This window comes from Neomonachus schauinslandi, chromosome 9 (assembly GCF_002201575.2).
Source record: "Neomonachus schauinslandi chromosome 9, ASM220157v2, whole genome shotgun sequence".
Taxonomy (NCBI): domain Eukaryota; kingdom Metazoa; phylum Chordata; class Mammalia; order Carnivora; family Phocidae; genus Neomonachus; species Neomonachus schauinslandi.
Window position 1 is genome coordinate 63,095,913 of NC_058411.1, and position 22,614 is coordinate 63,118,526.

Genomic DNA, 22,614 nt, shown 5'->3' on the forward strand with positions numbered 1-22,614 from the left:
AGATTCTCTCCCTCCCTCTCCGTCTGCCCCTCCCCCTGCACTCTCTCTCTCTCTCTCTCTAAAATAAATAAATAAATCTTTAAAAAAAAAAGATGAGGTAAAATCCCTTCCTCTGTCCCTTACTCTCACCAAATGAGCCACTCCAGAATGTCCTGCTTTCACTCATCACCCTCTCCCACCAACCCATTTTATGTAGGCAGATGGACAGTCAGCAAACTCAATCATTTGTTTGGGATTTATACTTCAAGTATTTCTAAAGTAGGTTGGGACAGGTTACAAATGTTATGTAATTAAAAAATAGGACAGCCCTGACAAAAACAGATCAGAGTCTCTTGAAGGAGATAAAGGGGACAGAGATTATAAAGCTCATCATGCTTTTCCCTAGAATCAACATCACAAAGGAAAATTTTGGCGTGAACCAGTTTTGCTTCAATAAAAAGGAGAGGGCAAGCAAATTTATTTTCAAGAAAACTTCCTGGGAATTTTAGTACACCATGTTTGATGACTACTTGGCAAGTACACCGAGACACTATTCCAATGGATAATTCTCATATCCACATCATTCAATTGCTGCATATTCAAGAAAAACACTATTCACTTGCTCTATATTCAAGAAAAACACAAACATTTAAATGAAAAAAGAAGGAAAGCAATTGAACATAAGGAAGCATTTATGTTGGGAAAAATAACCTAATCCATTCCAGATCTATAATTATAGGCCTTTTTAACTATAGCAAAAAGAAATGTAAAATAAAAAACAGCTCTTTAAGTACCTAAAAATGTGTATTATCTGCATCTTTTCATCTCATGTAAAAAAATCAAGTTTTCACTGTACTTTATCTCTCTATTGGTCTGTTCCAGCAAACCATTAGTCATTACACTGTGTCGTCTCATCTTCTCCTGCTTTATATTAGCAAGCACAAGACCAAGTATTGGCTTGTATGGAAAGCCCTGCGATGTGGGAGTCAGGCATGGCCACGTGAGAAGGTATGCTTTGCCCAGAAAACTTGCCAGTCTTCAGTTCCTGCAGAAGGACAAGCACTCTCACTGAGTTACAATCCAGCGCAGGACTCACTGAGGGGGGTCTGCCCTTTCTAAATTTAAGAGTTCTTACTGTTTCTTAGAAACCCAGATGCAAATAGGAAGAGAGCCATCAACCTTAATTTCTCTGTTATTTATTGCTAGCAGCTACTGGACAGTCAAAAAAAAGTCAGTGAGAAGAGAAATGCTGAGGGAGGCAACCGGGCATACACACCGAGGGAAAGGACTCAGAAGGCATGTTTAGACAGTGTGGGGAGGACCGGCCATATGGCTGGTTTTGCAAGCTGATCAAAATCTTCCACATAACTTGAAGCTCTCTGTACTTATGGTTTCTTATGTAAAGTCATAAAGTAAATGAAGGGATTCAGTTTAAATTTCAGAGATGAGCAAAGACAGAGACTCTGAGAGCTTCCTCAATTTGTTTCTAAGCAATGCTGTCTAACTTAGATGCCATTCATGAGACAGATTTGATTTGTAATTTGGCTTACTGAGTCTGTTAGAAAAATTCTATTATCAACTAAATTAATTTCAATAGCTTTTTTATTTTTCAAATAGCTAATAAGCATTTGGCAGCCCGACTCTCAAATAGCCCAGTTCGCCTATACAAGCATTTATTTCAAGAATAAATTTCTAGATAAATATTCGTTATCAAACTAGATTGCAACTGACTTAACACTTCATCTGAGGGACAGTACAAATCCTGCTGCCTCCTGCCTATATCATTTAGACCTGCAGGCTGTACGGGAAAGGACTCTGCGTGGAGGATCAGAAGACTGGGGTCTAACCTGGATTCTGCCCTCGTTAGCCGTGTGAATCCGAGAACTCATTTAACTTCTCTAGGCCTCTCCTTTCTCATTTGCAGAATGAGGACTGGCGTAGGATGATCTCTCAGGTTTCACCCCACTCTAACATTAACAAAAATTATCTCACTTCTCTAAATGTCTCTGTAGGGAAAATCCTACCTTTATACTGATATACTTATATGTACTATAATAAATGATGTTTCTGAGGCCAGAGGTCCCTTTCCCATGATGTGGTCTTCAAAGGCATGTTCTCTCAACTGTTACCACCACCATTATTCCTTATTTGGGGCATTAAACTAGATTGCAGAGGATTAAGGGTCCCTGACTTCCATCTTTACAGTCAACAGGTAATTTAATAATGTAAATATCATACAGTAGCACTTTCCTTTTATTTGTTCAAAGTATTCACACATTATTTCATTCCTAGTAACTACTCAGTAAGACAAGTGTTATTATTCTTTCTGCTGTGAATAGAAAAATTAAATGTGACTTAGAGAGGTTAAGTGACTTGCCCGAGTAGATCTGAATGTCTCCCTCACAATCAACCAAGAGAATGTTTACTGATATAGCATCTGCACGGAAGTTTCTGCAATATGCACCAAAACATAAAACAGGAAGAGCCTTAAACAAGCAATTCAAATTTTAAATGTTTTAGACAAGTACAGAAAGATACATGCTCAAGGATAATAAACACAACACTTTCTGTTATGGAGGAAAAAAAAGAAGCAAGCTATACATCCATCATTAGGAGACTAGACAAATCAATTCAGTCACGTCCAGGCCGTAGATTACTAGGCAGCATTAAAAATGATAGCATAGCGCTACAGTTAATTAAATGGAAATATGGCCACACTCACCCTTAAATTAAGGAAAAGGGGTGAAGAAAGTACAGGTTAAAACATCGATCAGCACTGTCCAATAGAACTTCTGTGATTGTGGAAATGTTCCATGCTGTCAAATACAGTTGCCGCTAACAACACTTACGATGTGGCTAGTGAGGCTATGGAACTGAGGGTTTTTTTTAAGTTTCATTTAATTTTAACTAAGTTTAAATAGCCACTGTGGCTAATGCTACCATGTTGGACAGCACTGTAGACAGTGACGTTTAATTGATGACTATGTGTTACTTTATAATCAGGAAAAAAATAGACAATCTTGTATTTAAACATCAAACCTGCGCCTAGAAGACAACTAGAAGACACAGGAGTAAATTGCTCCACAGCAGGTTAATCTGAGGAGCTGCCGTGCCTGCAGCATGAGAGCAGTCTGTGTTTCATACGCGTGTTTTCCATACCTGAGCATGATTCTGCTAATTTGGCAAGTTTCCTAGATAGTGGTTCACATGAGCAAATAAAGAGCTTTATGCCAAGAATGCTATGCCCTTTGTGCTGGTTCTGTAGAACAGACCAGAAAGAAAGAGTGATAAATGGAAGGAAGCAGAAAATAGAAGCTGGAGCATTGAAAGCTGCGCCAGATTTTTTGAAAGGATGATAAATTATTCAACTGACTGAATGGATTTGTAGTGATTAGGAAGTTCATGTTTTCTACTTATGAATATTGGTTACATCAATATGTACTGCAGAACAAAATACCTTATTTTTTTATATACCAGCCAGTATAAAATTTAGTCTTAGATATATCAGACAAACTAGCTAAAGGTTAAAGAAGGGATGCTTGTTTGTTAGTTCACAGGTATTTCCAGATTCCAATCTATTTGCAAATCTAAAGCAACATTTTTCCCCGAGTCAACTATTTTTTTTTTCTACTACTGGACTATGAGACACATAAAATATCACTTTCCTCATTTGTGTTTTTCTTAACACTGTGCTATTATAAACAAGATATGTAAACATATTCATATAGGAGACTTTTTTCCCTGTACTTGGAATTTAAAGATGCCTTCTAAAAGACCAAACTGGCCCAAACTGTAGCATTCTTTTTTAAGATTGATTTATTTATTCCAGAGAGAGAGAGAAAGCTCATGCAAGCACAGGAGTGCAGGTGGGAGGGGCAGAGGGAGAGGGAGAAAGAGAGAATCCGAAGCAAACTCCCACTGAGTGTGGAGCCCGACTCGGGGCTCCATCTCACGACCCTGAGATCATGACCTGAGCCAAAATCAAGAGCTGGGCACTTAACCGACTGAGTCACCCAGGCACCCCAAATTGTAGCAGTCTTAGTAGTAAAACTGTAATTAACCTAGGTCCTCAATTAACTGGATCCTCCCCATATTCCACATTTTAGGAGAAGAAAAATCCCCAAAAAGGACATTGAAGGAAGAAGAAAACTTAAGCATAAATCTCTTACTATATCTAAATCTACATTATTTTGTAAAAATGATGTTCCAAGTCATAACCTCAAAAGCTGCAATATCTTTAATCCTGAAAAAGATTTAGGTAACGTTCACTACTACACACTTGAAATTTGGGAAGGAAGCATGCTAATATACCATAGAACATTTTTCAGCATAATATAAAATCAAATTTGTTTTTTATTTCATTCTGTTGACTAAAAATGTCAAATGAAATATGTCCTGCCCCTTGTAGGCCTTGTTTATTAAAGCTATGTTTTATTATAGAAAAGTGTATTATAACTGGAAGTATATACAGTTCCCACAACTCTAACACACAGAGACATACACACTTTTGTCAACTCCCCCTGCCAGAGTCACAAATGCAGCAAGCAGTGTTTGGACCGGGAAATAACCATAACCGGCACTACTGACATTTAAGTAACACCTGAGAGACCTCCAAGTTCTTCCAAAGAAGGACCTTACTTGATTTTTACAATAGCCTTCAGACGTAGGTATTTACAGGTAAGGAAATTAAGGCTCATAGAAATCACTGAATTGCTTGGAATCTAACTTCTAGAGGGTCTCAGAGATAGGAGCAGAACCAGGCCTGCCATCTCCAAACTCTGGGGGCTTTCCACTCTGCCTCACTCCCAGCACTGGGCCAGCAGGAAGGGGGAAGGCATGAGGGCAGGTGACAAGTGATTGTCACGGATTTGAGAAAGTCCCATCCCAGCATTAGTAAGCTGGTTGATACTAACGAGGCAGTAAGTGTTCATTGTTTCCAGCGTGCTTCTGAAATCTCTGAGGCAGCTTGAACTAAATGGGCCACTATCAAAAAAAGGGACCAGCATATCCCAATTTGCCCTTTAAATTCTAGAAGATAGCCTCAACCCAGTTTTCAGAATATCTTCAACTGTCTAAGCAGTGCTTAGAATCTAGCTGCTTCTGCTTGGATGAGATTAGTAATCCTGAAGCCATATGATTCAAGGTAAAGATTGTCCATTCACCAGTAAGGTCTCTGTCTGAAGCCTTTCCCTTCCCTCTAGTCTTTTATGAGCCCAGAACTCCTTCCTCCACAAAAAAACATTTTCTGAGAAAGCCTCTGGTATGTATTCTTGATGCAAATGTAAGCCAATACATTTCTTATCCCACTGACACATTGAATGCTTTGTCTGTAATTATGGAAAGAAAGCCTTTGTGGTGGGCATATTCAGGCATTATAGAGCAGGCTGGGAAGTAAATTTTTCCAGGTGAAGATCTCTCCTGCAATCCCACCATCTTTCTGGACTGGGAGGTTCCCCCAAAGCCCTTGATGTTCATGCATATGAAAAAAAAACTAAGCAAACAAGAACCCAGGAGGCTATTTTCTACTAAATATGACTGTGGAATCAATTATGTGTTTTCCATCTTTCCTTCTCCCTCTGAATCTTCCCATTCTGAAATCAAGAAAGAGTGAACTGAAAGAGCAGTGTGATATATACCACAGGAGTCAACTTGGAGTCCCCATGGATGGGTTTCAAAGGGTCTCTTAAAATAGTATGCAGAATATGATGGGCATGTGTGTGCAATGTCTTGAGAAGACAGTTTACAGTTTTTATCGTATTTTGAAAGAAATGGCTAATCTAAAAATGGGTTAACAGACTTCAGAGCTATAAAGATTTAATTTTTATTCCTAGCTTTACCATTTTCAAGCTATGCCACCTTAGGCAAGTCAATTAACCTCTCTGTGCCTCAGGTCTTCGACAGAGGTCTAGGCACTATTGTAAAGATGAACTGAGATAATGTATGCAAACCACTCTGAGGAAAGCAAAGCATAAATGCCAGGTAGCTGGTTAGTATTATTATTAGCAGAGTAAAGGACTTGAGGAACTTCAAGAGCAAACAAGAGTCCCCGTCCAGATGCTGCAAGAGAAGAATGGAGGAGCGGAGCCACAAACTTGGCAGAATTTACAGCTTGTTCTGGGTGTACAAAATGTTAGGACTGGAAAGAGCCCTGTAGTTCCCTCCTTTTACACATGAGGAAGCTGAGACCCCAAAAGGCAAGCACTGTCACATCATAAGGTTAGTGACAGAATGTGGGCACCAGATTCGGGGTCTACTCCAGGCAGGTGAAAACAAAGAGAAGCTGCCACTGAGGCATGGTTGTTATCCAACTACAAACAAAAGCCATTCAGCCTCGCCTGATTTATAGGCGCTTTACCTCCCTTGCAAGAGGACCTTTGGTCCTAGGCGTCATAAATCAAGATGTCCATGTATTTCATTTCTAGTTCCTCCCCCTGTGCTCTCCTTACTGCAGGAAAAGCAGGGTATGAGTAGATATCGGACTGATTTATGTCAGCGTACCTATTTTAACCTCTGAAACCAAGACTCGCATTCTAGGAGGTATTAAAGTGAATGTCATGAGGGAGCACACTCCCATACCAGCTCTCACGTGGACAGAGAATGGAGGTGAATGAATATTAAGCTGTAGTCCTTGGACAAGTAGTCCAAGATGGAGAGATTCATAATGCCACTTCCTCTCAAACATGAATATGTGTTACACTGGAGATTTATTAGAATTGAACTGATAAAAGACTTGCATAGGACTCAAAGATTTAATTTGGCCCAAACTTTGGGTTATATTAACTAGAGTGTCTTGTCTTTGAAGGAACTTAGTTAAGGTTACCCATCACTTCATTCTTATTAGGAAAAACGTCAAATTCTTCCCTGAGTTAATTCCAGCAAAATTCTGCTTGTTTTGACCAAGACTTAACCCCAAAATTTCTGTGAATAATTATCCTAATTTAAAAATGCTTATGAATACATTTTATTATTTCACTGAAATATCCTTGGGAGGTTATGGTTTCCCTGGCATGCTAATGCCACTTAGAGCAGAAAGGAAAGTTAAAAATGATAATGTGAGGATTCAGTCAGTTGGCTGACCAAAAATGTCTTCAATTTTACACAGAGGAAATGGGAGAATTTTCCCTTAAAAAAATTCTAGACTTGTTTGAGGAAATTAGAAAACAAAATATGAAAAAGCAAATAAAAATGCAAGATAACAAACACTGGCGCTAAATTATGGATCAAGGGAATAAATTCTGAGCAGCATGGGCTGAGAGCACCCAGAAAGGCTTTACAGCGGAGAGAAGAGTTGTGTGCTAGGCCTTGGATCACTGATTTTAAGTTCGATGTGGAGGAGAATGGCTAGGAGTCTAGAATTTGTGTGGCAATGTCCAGCAGGGGTCATGATCTAAGGGAAACACAATCACCGGATTTTTTTACTATCTTTGACCAATAAATCTACAAAAGTATCAATAACAGACCAAGTGAAACGAAATAACTTAAATTTAATGAGAAATAAAATACACTACATTCACTTTTTAAAATAAAAGTGGAGACCATAAAATTATATTAAATAAATGCACAGTCTCTATAAAGCCTTGTGCCTTAAGCAATTAGTAAATTTGTTCTGGAAACCTGCAACACATTTATGGGACTGCATTTTAAAATATGTCCTGAATTTTAGAATAACCACATTAAACAGTTATGAAATATTCATTCTTATTTATGGTCCAGTGGCAGACAAAAATTATAATTGCTTGTAGATCTGTAGGAAAAACTAAGTCCAATTATTTTAAAACCTAAAATAAACAACAATAACAGAACAGAGGTCCACCAGTTCTGAGAAGAAAATTCACTGGTTTTTCTAATATAATACATTTTACATACCTACAACTTAATTTATAAAAGTTTAAAAGGAAATATTATTTAAAAAATATAGGTTTATAACTAATTAAGAAGAGATACATATAAATCAAAAGAAGCAGAAAAAAGAAAAATGAAAGGAAAGCACATAATCATACGCACACAAAATAATGTCAGTTACTGTATTTATCATGCAGAGTTTAGATTCATTTTGGTTTATCTAACTCATTACTCATTGTAGAACACCAGAATCCAACAGATAGGTATATATACCCCAGGGAGAACTACTCGAGTTAACACATTTAAAGAAGAACCCAGCAAATCATCAAGTCTACACAGCTGTTTAATAGTTTTTTGCTGTAACAGTGACAAGATAACCCACTTACATAAATCCTATATTTGTCTACAAAATACAGTACAAAAAAAAAAACCCAAAGAAACTAAAATATCTCAACTTTGAATGTCTCCTTGCAGTAACTATTCTTTAATGATATCAAGTTTTCATTACCAACATGATTTACCTCTAAATGTTCATTGATGCATGACTTTTAGAATTGCAAATAGTGTTTTGAGGTGAGGCTCTTCCCCCTAAGTCATATCCCTAAAGTGCAAAGTGTCCAGGATGTTCTGTCAAAGGTCAAACAAAATGAAAATATGCATGCCCTCAGATTTCCATCATAGATGTGGGAACTAACTCTCCCTCAGTAAGATCTGCTAATTATTCACAGGTCTAAGTAAATTGGTTTCCATTAGATCAACAAACTAATCAAAGGAAATGTATTTCATGCTAACATAAGCTATATATTAAGCTCGGACAAGTAGAGAAAACAGGATTCCTCATAACTCAAATTGAAGACTGTGTCTACCACCATGCTACAGTGAGCACCATATGAAAATATGGTGAGAATCTACAGAAGGGTTGACCAGATTGACCTTCAAAATGGTTTCACCAGATAGGTGACCTTTTAACTGAGATTCAAAGGATATGCAACTATTTTCCCAGACACAGAATTTTGGGGTAAAGAGTGAGGTGATTTCCCAGGAAGAGAGAAACCATGTTCCATTCATGGATTTCTGAAAGGGCCTGGCTTTTTAGAGGTGCAGGAAAGGAAATGTCAGAAGACACAATAGGCCAGCTGGGTCCAGACTTGGAAGCAACTATAAGCGATGCCCAGGCATTTGGACTTTATCTGGGAGGGCAGCTGAAAGCTAAGGGAGGTAAATACTGCACTTAACCTATTTTTTCAAACAACATTTCAATCCTAGTTATTTCCAGGATGGGGGCCCAGAGCACGCATAAAGGAGGTAGTCTTCTATGTGGTGTTATTTGAAGAAATCTCTCCCCGCCTTGTCACTAACACCTGACTCCCACAATTACAGAGATGGATGCCTTTGGCCAGTGTGATAATATTCCTTTGCAGAAGCAAAAGTCTGAGCTGTAGTCACTGTTAATACTGTGGTTTATTACTTTATAGGGTCTTTTAATAGAAAGTAGGTTTCTAGAAGAGGGGAAACTGCAAGAAAGCACTGAAGACTTTCTTCATAATTTGCCTAAGGTCAGTTTCCCTCCTTGTGAACCAATTCTCCAGTAATTGTTATAACCCTTCCCTCTTCTTCAGGAGAAGAGCAGATCACTTTCCACTTTCATTTCATACATTCCTTTTCCATTTAATGATATATTTGGCAAATTTGCCTCATTCAAATAATGAAGAAAATTGGTGCATTAAGTTATCACAGAACAATGGAAGCAGCTACACAAAAAAGCCCGCTAATAACAGCCACACGGCTAAAACGAACACAGGAGAGATTTCTATTCTGTTCCTTTTTATTCTATTCACATTTATACAAAGAAATACAGCCCTTAGCCCTAACACAAAGTGATAATAGACACAGCAGTTCAATTTGAGTCTGATAAGGGCAGATTCAGCCACAGAATCCCAGTCACCTCTGACTTCCCCCCGCGGCCTCTCTGGCCTTGCATCAGCCACCTGGTCTGATGGACTTTTTCTTGTTTCCACCTTCCACCACCCGAGCCAGCCACCATTTGTCATTTACCAAATGGCCTCATAGCTGTCTCACATCTCTCCCCTTCCCAGACCACCAGGCACATACCGCAAACTCATCCTAAGACACAAGTTTTTACCACGGTATTTCTTTGTAGATGTCTTTATGACTACTGAATCAAGCCCAGACTCCTCTGAGGCATTCAAAGTATTTATGGTCCTTCAAAATGTGTCTCCACTAACTCCAATAATATATATCATTCATCATTCCTTGGCTCCAGGGAAAGAAGCCCTCTGTCTTTCATATTTAAAGCAACCTTTGCTCAAGCTATCTCCCACGCCTATACAAGGCAACCATGGATAGTTGTGCAGGTGGTGCACTGCACAACTTCAAAAGGTGACATTTATATACAGTCTGCACAATTATAGGTGGTCAGCCCTGTGCCTAGACTTCTCTGTAAAGTAATTTCTAATTCAAAAAGCTGTATGAATTACATGAGAGAGAAACATTTACTTTATCTGTATTCAGTTTTCTTTCATTTATAAAAAATTTAAGAGAATAACATTGATACATTTAAAACATACGGGCTGGTATCTGGTATGGATGTATTCCCTTCCCTCTCACTGTTTTTACTAACTTTATGAGGTCACTTGAGAAACTGAAAAAGTTCAAAAAAGTCATGTAGGAGTCTTTGCTCCTAAATCAGTTACTTTAAAACTCTGGCTGTCTTTTTGGGAGGAATGGGAGAATGCACTGACCAAGTGAAATGTATCCAAAAGCCCTTTGCTCAAAATCATCTTCCAGGGGTTGTCAGCTCTAGCCTGCATTGGAATCACCTGAGGAATCCTTAAAATGACTGATGCCTAGGTCTAAACCCAGATTCTAATGTAGCTGTCTAGAACACGGCCTGGGAAGTGGGTTTTTTAAAAGCTTCCAAGGAGATTCTACTGTGCAGCCAAGGATAAGAACCACTATCTCTATACATGCCACACCTAGAAATCATTTGATTTCTTAACATTTCTTTTTTTTAAGATTTCATTTATTTATTTGACAGAGAGAGAGAGAAAGCTAGCACAAGCAGGGGGGAGCGAGAGAGGGAGAAGCAGGCCCCTGGCCTAGCAGGGAGCCTGATGCGGAACTTGATCCCAGGATCTGGGATCATGACCCGAGCCGAAGGCAGATGCTTAACTGACTGAGCCACCCAGGCGCCCCCAACATTTCTTATTAAAGATGTCCATCTCTTGTTCCACCCACTTCCATGTTAGGATACTAGCAATTCACACCTTGATATCATTTCACTTTAGTGAGATTACATGTTTTCCTCTTTGAGATATAAAATTTTGAAGGGGCAAGATAGCAGCAAATAATGAAGAGAAACAAAAAACAAAAACAAAAACAAAACAAGTTCTCTCCCTAGTTCAGAATAGCTATGAAAACTCCGACTCAAAGGGACCCCAGGATTTCATTTACATCCCACTTCAAAACCCTCACATTCCTACTGGTGATGAATTTAAATACACACAGGTTGGATCTTCTTCTTAATTAAGAAAAAAGAAAAAGAAAAAGAATGAACCCCCACCCTCAAATCCATTCATCTTAAACATCTAACACAAGAAAACCAGAACTTATTGTCTTATACTTTATAGCCACCAAAATTTCTCACACCTCTAGAAGGGTGTGAGGCCACTGCACTGAAATAGAAAAAATATTCAAATTAAGACTCAAAAAGCATGGTTTGACTCCTAAGCTGATCAGCTACTAACCTTTCTAAGACTCAACTTCCTCATCTATGATAGGGAATTATGATAAGGATTAAATACAATATTGTAAATAAAAACTCCTGGTACATATCAGCCATTCAGGGAATGCTACAGAACTGAAAACTCTCTAGGCAAGGGAAGAGAATTAACTCGTGTCCTGCCTCTGATGGACTGCTCCTACATACATCTAACCTCCTGAGACCATAGAAACTGATGACAATTGTTGCTCACTGATAGTTCATGCTGACATTATTTTATTTTTTTTCATTGAAGTATGGTTGACACACAATGTTATATTAGTTTCAAGTGTATGACACAGTGATTCTGCATCTCTATGTGTTATGCTATACTCACCACGAGTTTAGCTACCATCTGTCACCATAAAATGCTATTACAATACCATTGACTATATTCACTATGCTGTACCCTTCATCCCCATGACTTACTCTTTCCATAACTTGAAGACTATACCATGCTGACATTAAACCCATTTTTTTAAGTAACAAATCCCAGTAAGACTTCTCTAATCAAAATAATGCATTTCTTCAGACTTTTCTCACTACACTCACTTTCAAATCTTTTATGATATTTATTACATCTCTCTAAACTCTGTTTTCATGGTTTCTTTCAAATTGTGAAGTCTATGATAATCCTCATTTTCCATGCTACTATTGCTAATTAAAAATTATATAGATGGGGTGCCCAGGTGGCTCAGTCAGTCGAGCATCTGACTCGTAATTTCAGCTCAGGTCATGATCTCAGGGTTGTGAGACAGAGCCCTGCATCCAGCTCCATGTTGGGTATGTAGTCTGCTTAAAATTTTCTCTCTCTCTCTCTCTCTCTCTGCCCCTCCCCACTCTTCCCCTCTTAAAAAAAAAAGATTACACAGCTCGGCAATCTGGTAGACTTATTGGGATACACTGACAGTTAATGTGCCCATCCTGAGCTCTAAATACATCAGTGCATGCGGCTAAGGTTCATGCATACCCAAAGATTTTCCATAGTAATATGTGTCAGAAGCTACCAAGGTTAATTTTCCCACGTCTTAACCATGAGTATTCACATGCATAAAACATGTGCTAGATCTGAGACTTTTAGATCACCTCCCAAAATCATGATGAATATATATTAACCATTCAACAATCAAAAAGTATTTATTTAGCATACTTTTTGGTGAAAAAACTTTTTCACCAATAAGCACCATACTGAAGCCACACTCCCAAAACACTTGACAATGAGCATCCAGTTTCCCTGAGAAAATACTCTCTAAGGAATTCACATCAACCAAAAAAGAGATTCCAGCTACAAATCTGGGCTTTGGGAAAATAAAAACAAATTAACATCTTTATATTTATCAACAGAAAACTCAGCTTTATTTTCCAGTTTCCTGGGATTTGGAACATGCTTTAGGGTTGCCAATTTAATGGGCATTTCATGTGAGTTCTGTTCCCATATAAGTACAAAAAACAATGATGTTGGAAAAATTAGTACCAGGTTACATTTACTTGCATGATATGTTCCAAAATTAAAATATATCAAAGATACTGAGAAAAGTTGACAGTGGTCTAAAGCAGTAACTACTATCCTGTCCTGGCCTTGATTCGGAGAAAGGCATAAATTTTACCCCATGATCCAACATATATATGTAATATATGTATATACCTAACCAAGTTGCACAAACAGTATTTATCCTTACTTCAAGTAATTCTATTTCATTGTTTTAGCTCTTTAATTCCTTAAATTGATTTCACAACACACTAATGAATTGAGAAAACAGTGCTGTTCTTGGAAAATAGCGGTCTAAAGGGCAAAAAGAAAAAAATATCTACTCTTCCTCCCAAAAAAAGATATTTGTTCTTCAATCTTAAATTGGTACTTACTTAACTTTAAGATGTGTTAGAAATCAGAAACTGCCCAAAGATGGTAAAATTGAATGTTTTAGGCTGTAGCCCTTGGTCATATTAAGACCAGAATCCTCCAAGCTCCAAACTGTTGATGTCAGAATTTTAGTTTCATTCAGAGTTCCCTTTATCGAGATTTTCTGAGAATCCTAGGGCATATTTTAGATGTGTCCAGGAATCAACCCTGGCTGTTGCTCACCGTCCTGGCCAGCAATCCCTGGACTCCACAGCTGCCACTTTGGTAGACCTCTGCCACCTCAAGCATAGCTCAGCTAGTTATGCTCCAGCAGTGGAGGAAAAAACACTCTTTCCTCTACACCTGCTGTACAAGGGAAGGGAAGAACTCCAGGCAGAGAGTCAACTAAGATGGGTCCTCCAAGTCACACTCACAACCTCTTCCCCTCACTGAGTCCCCATGCTGCCTGGCTGGCTGCTCAGGATGGGCTCCGGGGCCAGAAATACACTTTACCACAAACTCCACTCCCCCCCTCACCCATATGCCCTCCTGCACTGGGACAGACTCCTTGCCCCATGATGAGGGTGAATTCTCTCCCAAGAGCTCCATCATCCCAGGACCCCCACCACTTTCAGTCCATCAAGCCCATCTGATATGCCAACCTCAGCTATAGATAGGATTCAAGCCGTTTTCCCAGCAAGCCCTCCAGACCCCATGTAAGTCACTGGGTATCTGGATCCACTCCAGATGTCAGGCACATCTCAGTCTGGATACAGCCCAGTCGGAACATCTTGTAAACAAAGTCTCTGTTTAATGTTCTAACTTTGAGAACCAGGCCCAAATTGAAGAAACAGACACAAACTTTTTCTGGAGGTGGCTGAGAATACAATTTATCTAAAGTGGGTTATTTGGGGAGCTGATTCCGGCTAAGTCACATTAAAACTTCTATTTGTCATGTAGGCATATAATTTAGCCTATGCTAGTTAGTCTAAGCCTTGCCTCTTCCCTGTCATGTTTCCAGGAATACAAATATATTCTAAGAAGACTGTTAATCAGAAAGCAGAGGTGCCAAATTTGCCTATTTAGTATCCAAATGAATTTATCCAGACGAGAAGTCTCAGTTAAAGTCAAAATCTTGTAAGGTTTTCGGTCTGGTTTTCATACACAGCACAGCTTCTGGATCCAAAAGAGAAGGAGGAGGAGAGGGGGAGTTTCTAAAAATGGTTCAGCTGGCTTCTCATAGTTCTTACTAAAGAATATCTGGAAACTAAGAAGTAAAATATGTGGATGACATTTTCAGCTTAAAAAAAAATTGGAGGGGCGCCTGGGTGGCTCAGTCATTAAGTGTCTGCCTTCGGCTCAGGTTGTGATCCCAGGGTCCTGGGATCGAGCCCCGCATCAGGCTCCCTGCTCGGCGGGAAGCCTGCTTCTCCCTCTCCCACTCCCCTTGCTTATGTTCCTTTTCTCCCTGTGTCTCTCTCTGTCAAATAAATAAATAAAATATTTTTTTAAAAAATGGGAAAACTACGTAGTATATAATATATTGCATCATTTCCATATTTTAATCTTAAGGTTAAATGTTTTTATTCACTCTCTAGAACAATCACTTCCCCACCCCCCAACATGGGAACTTTATAATAGTGCTTTGTAGTTCATACTGGGGGTTACAATAAACTTCCCCTAAGAACTTGGAAATAAGGTTGGTAAGTGTAGTCTCTGATGAATAAACTTTAAGATCAACATAATGACCAGAGATAAGCAAAATTACCTTTAAAGAAAAAGAGTGGCTTCAAGTCTCAAAGACCTAAGCATATGCATATTGAAGAAAATCATTACCAAAGAAGGAGTCAGACAGAAAAGTGGGTAGGAGGAGGAGGACCAGGCACAGCCACTTACAGAAAGAAGTCACCTAGACCCCCCCAATTCCCACCCCATGCAGATTCTCCTATGCAAGATCTCCAAGATTTCTGAGCTGCTCAGATTCTCCCTGATGAGAAAGTAACACCCCAAAAGTACTTGGGCCTTGATTCATCCAATGCCTCTGTCCTAATTCAATCCCCAACAAGCAGCCTTCCTTATGTGACTTCCAGTGTAAGCCCATCTATGAGGAGAGAAGACACTGACCATACAGACTTGGACTTAACCACAAATGTGAACTGAGCCCCTATCAAATGCCTGGCTCTTGTCTTAGGCAACAGGGATAGAGTGGAGAATTAGACATTTGAAGTCACTGGGGCTAACACAGACAAGTAAACAAATAAATAAGATAATCATAGCTAGTTATAAGAACCATTAATTAATTAATTAACTGAATAATGAACTAGATAATTGCTGGGAAAGGGGATGGGTATTTCAAGAACAAGGGTCAGGAATAGCTTTTTTGAGAAAGTGACATTTAACATAATTGTTAAAATGCCCCTATTACCTAAAGGAATCTAGAAATTCAGTGCAATCCCTATCAAAATACCAATAGTATTTTTTACAGGATTAGAACAAATAATCCTAAAATTTGTATGGAACCACAAAAGATCCCAAATAGCCAAAGCAATCTTGAGAAAGAAGAACATGGTTGGTGGTATCATAATGCAGACTTCAGGATATACCACAAAGCTATAGTAATCAAACAGTATGATTCTGGCACAAAAACAGACACATAGCTCAATGGAACATACTAGAGAGCCCAGAAATAAACCCATGCTTATATGGTCAATTAATCTACAACTAAGGAGACAAGATTATACAGTGGGAAAAAGACAGTCTTTTCAATAAATGGTGTTAGGAAAACTGGACAGCTACATGCAAAAGCATAAAACTGGACCACTTTCTTATACCTTACAAAAAATAAACTCAAAATGGATTAATGACCTAAATGTGAGATCTGAAACCATAAAACTCCTAAAAGAAAACATAGGCAGTAATCTCTGCACATCAGCCTTAGCAACATATTTATGGATATGTCTCCTCGGACAAGGGAAACAAAAGCAAAATTAAAGTATTTGAACTACACCAAAATACAAAGCTTTTGCACAACAGAGCCTAAATTCCTTTGGAACTTCCAATGAGCCTGGAGCTTTATGAACAAGAAGAAAACAACAGGAGATACGGCCAGAGAACCAAACAGGTGCAGAGCCACAGGAAGAGATTTGGGTTTTATTATGGCCAATGGGAAGCAAGGGAGTAACATGACCTGATTTAAATTTTAAAAGATTCCTTTGGCTCCTGTGTGGAGAATAAAGTGCAGGGTGGTAGAGGAGGCTTTAAAAGGAACCCAGGCAAGCAGTCACGTGGCCTGTCTAGGGTGAGAGCAGTAGTGTTGGGGAGAAGTGAATGGCTTTAGGTCATATTTTGGAGATGGAGCCACGGGACTTCAACAAAACAAAAAGGCAACTTACTGAACAGGAGAAGATATTAGCAAATTATCTATCTGATAAGGGGTTTGTAACCAAAATATATAAATAATGTATACAACTCAACTCCAATAATAATAATAATAATAATAATAATAATAATAATAATACAATTAAAAATGGGCAGAGGATCTGAATAGACATTTTTCCAAAGAAGACATACAGATAGCCAACAGACACATGAAAAGATGCTCAACATCACTAATCATCAGGGAAATGCAAATCAAAACCACAATGAGATATCACCTTACATCTGTCAGAATGGCTAAAATCAAAAACATAAGAAATAACAAGTGTTGATAAGGATAAAAGCAATCTGTCATGCACTGATGGTGGGAACATAAACTGGTACAACCACTGTACAAAACAGTATGAAGGTTCCTTAAAAAATTAAAAATAGAAATGCCATTTCTATTCTTTGGGTCTTGACCCAAAGAAAACAAAAACACTAATTCAAAAGGTATATACATCCCTATGTTTACTGCAGCATTATATACAATAGCCAAGATAGAGAAGCAATCCAAGTATCCATCCATAGATGAATGGATAAAGAAGATGTGGTAGGGGCGCCTGGGTGGCTCAGTTGGTTAAGCGACTGCCTTCGGCTCAGGTCATGATCTTGGAGTCCCAGGATCGAGTCCTGCATCAGGCTCCCTGCTATCAGCAGGGAGTCTGCTTCTCCTTCCAACCCTCCCCCCTCATGCTCTCTCTCTCTCTCTCTCACTCTCTCTCTCAAGTAAATAAATAAAATCTTAAAAAAAAAAAAGAAGAAGAAGATGTGGTATATATACATAATGGAATATTACTCAGCCATAAAAAGGAATGAAATCTTGCCATTTGTGACAATATGGATGGACCCAGAAGGCATTATGCTAAGCAAAATAAGTCAGACAAAGAAAGACAAATACCATATGATGTCACTTATATGCTGAATCTAAAAAACAAACAAGCAAACAAACAAAAACAGAGGCTGAACCTATCCTGAGCATTTTCCAAAAGCACTTTTCAACTGATTTTTTTTTTTTTAGGATCTAACCTTATGTTTATTTTTATTTTTTTATTAAAATATAATGTATTATTTGTTTCACGGGTACAGTCTTACACAATTCACAGCACTCACCATAGCACACCCTCCCCAATGTCTACCACCCAACCACCCCATCCCTCCCACCCCCCTCCACTCCAGCAACCCTCAGTCTGTTTCCTGAGATTAAGAGTCTCTTATGGTTTGTCTCCCTCTCTGGTTTCATCTTGTTTCATTTTTCCCTCCCTTCCTCTATGATCCTCTGTCTTGTTTCTTAAATTCCTCATATCAGTGAGATCATATGATACTTGTCTTTCTCTGATTGACTTATTTCGCTTAGCATAATACCCTCTAGTTCTATCCACATCATTGCAAATGGCAAGATTCATTTTTTGATGGCTGCATAATATTCCACTGTGTGTGTGTGTGTGTGTGTGTGTGTGTGTGTACACCACATCTTCTTTAACATTTCATCTGTTGATGGACATCTTGGCTCTTTCCATAGTTTGGCTATTGTGGACATTGTTGCTATAAACATTGGGGTGCAGGTGCCCCTTCAGATCACTACATTTGTATCTTTGGGGTCAACTGATTTTTTAAGTTCTATGTCCACACGATGATAGAGAAGACCATGATGACAAGACAGAGCAAGCAATGTGAAAGGGAGTGTGGGGCACAAAGACAAGTTAGGTGAGGGTAGCTCCTTTTTTTGTATGTTTGCCCTTCACCAAACACAGCACAACCCCTGCCCAGCTCTCTCCTAGGCTTGCACCTCCAGATGTTAGAACTTGGCTGCGCCTCTGCCTGACTGCTTGATGATGATTCAGACTCTGCCAGGCAAAGATAGAGGAAGAAAGTTGCTAGGCAGAGGGAACAGGAAAAGCGCTGAGGCCAAGAACTAGCCTAACATTCCTTTGGAACTTCCAATGTGCCTGGAGCTTTATGAACAAGAAGGAAACAACAGGAGATACGGCCAGAGAACCAAACAGGTGCAGAGCCACAGGAAGAGATTTGGGTTTTATTATGGCCAATGGGAAGCAAGGGAGTAACATGACCTGATTTAAATTTTAAAAGATTCCTTTGGCTCCTGTGTGGAGAATTAAGTGCAGGGTGGTAGAGGAGGCTCTAAAAGGAACCCAGGCAAACAGTCACGCAGCCTGTCTAGGGCGAGAGCAGTAGCGCTGGGGAGAAGTAAATGGCTTTAGGTCATATTTTGGAGATGGAGCCACGGGACTTCTGGATAGACATATGCGTGGGTTGGGGAGTCATATCTGGGCTTGGCAAGGTGCCGTGCCTTCCACTGAAATTAGAAAGATATGGGGGCAGGAGGAATTAAGAGCTTTTCAATAGGCATATTTGGTTTGAGATGCTCACTTAAAGACACAATTAGAGATGTCAGTTAGGCAGCTGGGGTTCCTGGGAGAACAGGGATAGATATATAAATTTAGGAATTATCTGTACCTGTATGGTCCTTAAAGCCATGGCATGCCCATCCCTGTGATGGTTATTTTTCATGGAAATTAATAAACTGAGTTATGCACCAAGGCAGTAGGAGCCAAGGTGGGACACCCCATGGCAGAGGGCTGGCCTTGCCCAGGCTGGGCCTTCCCCTCTGCTTTGCCACACCCCTTAATTGAGAGCAGCTTCTACACAGTTGTTTTGTTGTGTTTTCACATATAAAACATTATGCCCAAGTTCCCCTTCTATTTTGTGGATCAATGTGGAGATCTAAGAAACTGACATCTATTTAAAAATCTTTTAAATGCATCGAGGTGCTTGATTGAATAAAGAAATATTATACAAAAAAAAGGGGGAAATTAAACCAAGCAGATTAGGAGACCAAAACTAAATCCTTGTATAGATTAGGCCTCAGTTCACTGACCAGAGTTCATTGACTTTGGGCTCAATGCAGAAGGGCTCGATTATTCCAGAATATTTGAGAACATAATGGAAAATGCTGGTTAAGTCACTTGATGAAATAAATTGAAAAAAAAAAGTAATGACAGAATCCCTGAAATTAAATTAACATAAAACAATTTCAATTCATCCCTTTAGCAGTCATTGATGAACTATTATGTGATTACTATGCTGAATTCCTGCCCTTCTGGGGCTCCTCTTTCAGCAGGGGAGAGAGACCACATTGTGGAACAGGGCAGGATGGAGGCAGGGGCAAAATGCTTTTGGACTAAGGAGAGAGGATGACAGACAGTTCCAAGGAGAAAAAGACAAGCAAATCGCCCTAGAGGTGATTTCTCGAACACTAACCATAACCCTGGTTAATGATACCAAAACTTTACATGCCAGTTTGAAATTTAAATTTAAATTTGCATGTATTACTGATGTAATTAAGTTAACAGACACATTCATGTTTTTAGGAGCCCTTAGCAGCATTTTTAGTGGAGTCTTCTCAAGATATTTCCATTTCCTGCCCCCCCAAATTCTCCTTTAATCTTTTACCATCTTTTCTGGGTAAATCTGAGAGATTTGGGGGAGCAATAGTCAATTTTCCTTACAACCCCAAACCCTGTATTTACTTACTTACTTATTGACATGTAAGTGCACTTAGGGGGAACAGAGGAGAGGAGGGGTGAGGTGGAGCCCCCTTACTTCCATTTCACTCCAGCCTCGAGGAGTGGGAGAGCTGCTCCTTTGATTAAAGGAACCCTATATCAAGGACTGAGACACACCATGTCCTGTTGCCACAGTGAAGAACAGCTCGGCTTGCACTGAAGCTGGTTCCTGGCCATCTCTCTGTTACCTTTTTGCAACTTCTACTTCCCAAGATCCTGTGGAAAGACCACACAGGCCTGCTCAAGCTGGGAGAAGCCCAAACACCTTGCTATTCTGGCTTTGTTTTCTCTCTCTCTCCCCCAATTCCCTTTTTCCCTCTCTTGGACACTCTTCAATGCGGCAGCTGGGCTCAGGACCTGTTGAACCAGCCTGAGAAGGCTAAGCCAGCCATGCTCTAGGCTTTGGGGAACATGCTCTCTCGCCTTAACTGCCCTCTTCTCACTCTGATGGCTGCAGACTACATGCTCTCTTCTCACACTGATGGCTGCAGACTACAAACCATTTAAGTGTTAAGATCCAAGAATCTGTTTGGTCTTTGGTTTCAGATCATTTAGGGTGCATGAGCTTAGGTAAAAGAATTCTCCTTAGGATCTCATCTAACTCACTAGAAATTTCCATTAGGGTTTGGGGCCAATGCCCAGACTGGCTATAAATCTGTCTTGCTTTGCTGGTCATTAACCTGAGTGTGTGTTTGCCTCAGGGACCTGGAAGAGAGGAATGACTACGACAGAACAAAATTCACTGTACTTTGGGGTCCCTAGGCCAAAATCTTTAGTAATAGCACTCTTTACTAGCACCTCTATTTCATTATTAACAAAAGTCAGGCTTTTCAAGGGCTCTAGAAGCCACAGATATTTTTTTACATCTGAACTCTGAATGAGTTGTTAGAAAAGCACCTTTGTTCTGCATGATGCATTGTACCTGGATGAAAGGACTCATTCTAAAAGGAGAACACCGCCCTTCCCCTATCATGCCAGAGTCCACTCTTTGCCACAAAGGCGGCATCAACTGCAACAGAAGATAATAATCATATACCATACTCACAATCACAGCTCAGTATGTTTTACCTGCGAGAGTCTTTTCATTAAGCCTTTTTATAATACTTTATTCTCAAAACTGATTTCTATGACACTGCACCAAAATGCCCTTCTCTTTCCCCACTTCTCCGCATTATCCCCTAAGGTCAATTTGATTCTAGATGATCAACCCATGAAGTAAAATCAGGAAAGAATGAATTCTGCCCCTGTGTATCAAATCTGCTATTCTGTTTTCCTTCCTGGAGGTTTCCTCATTGCAAGTTACAGAACGCAGGCTCCAGGTGCTACAACCTTTTTCAGACTTCTGTCTAGCATGGACCTAAGTCCAGAGACCTTCCTTACCTTTAGCTGAACTAGATGCACATCCACATGCTTGCTGTCTGAGTCCTGCTGGACTGAATAGGTTAGGTCCCGGACCCTCTCGGAGGTCATCCGGAGCCAGGTCTCGATTTCAGGTAAGTGGAGGACAATCTTCCAGTCAGCCCCGGTATGCAATGGAGGGGGCTTTTCATACTGCTGGTCAGAATCCATGTCCTTCATTGCCTCTCCTCCCTCACCCTCCTCCACAGTGGGCGTCAAGTTGATGGCCATGGGTGAAGCATCAGTAGCCATGGGATCCAGGTCCTGTGACCTCAGTGGGGAAAGTGTCACGCTCATGGTTAACATGGAGAAGTCTAAACCTCACTTCTTTCCAAAACAGCTGAAAGGCAAGAGGAAAGAAGAAAGCAGGAAAGAGTCAGACAAGATTGCCAAATAAAGAAATGATACTTCGCAGAAGAAACAGGATTTCTAAATTAAGCCAGATTTCTAAATTAAGAAACCATAGCTCATAGCAAAAACAGAAGGAGGTGTTGTGAGTTTCTACATAGTAGCCCCAAGACCCAGCATATAATAGGAATGCAAAACCATGTGGTATTGCCTACCTCACCATCCATTCTCTCCTCATTCCTTACTAATAAAATTCTGATTTTCAGCTGTGCATATTTCTGCCAGAATTTAAAACTACATTTCCTATCTCCATGGCTTCTAGGTATGGCCATGTGACTAAGTTCTGACCAAGGGGATGTAAGGGGAACTTTTGTACAGAATGCTTGTAGAGCTGCGTAAAGGGAGCTGACTTAATCAAGGAGGGG

At 39.7% G+C, this 22,614-nt stretch overlaps 1 protein-coding gene across 1 annotated transcript in view; it reads right to left on the reverse strand.

Moving 5' to 3' along the window:
* The window catches only part of AKAP6 (A-kinase anchoring protein 6), a 367,046-nt gene extending 344,899 nt beyond the window's left edge, over positions 1-22,147 (reverse strand). Inside the window, exon 1 of the mRNA XM_021695522.1 lies at positions 21,824-22,147. Coding sequence (XP_021551197.1) covers positions 21,824-22,147 — 324 coding nt within the window. The remainder of the gene's footprint in view (positions 1-21,823) is intronic.
* Between the last annotated feature and the right edge of the window lie 467 nt (positions 22,148-22,614).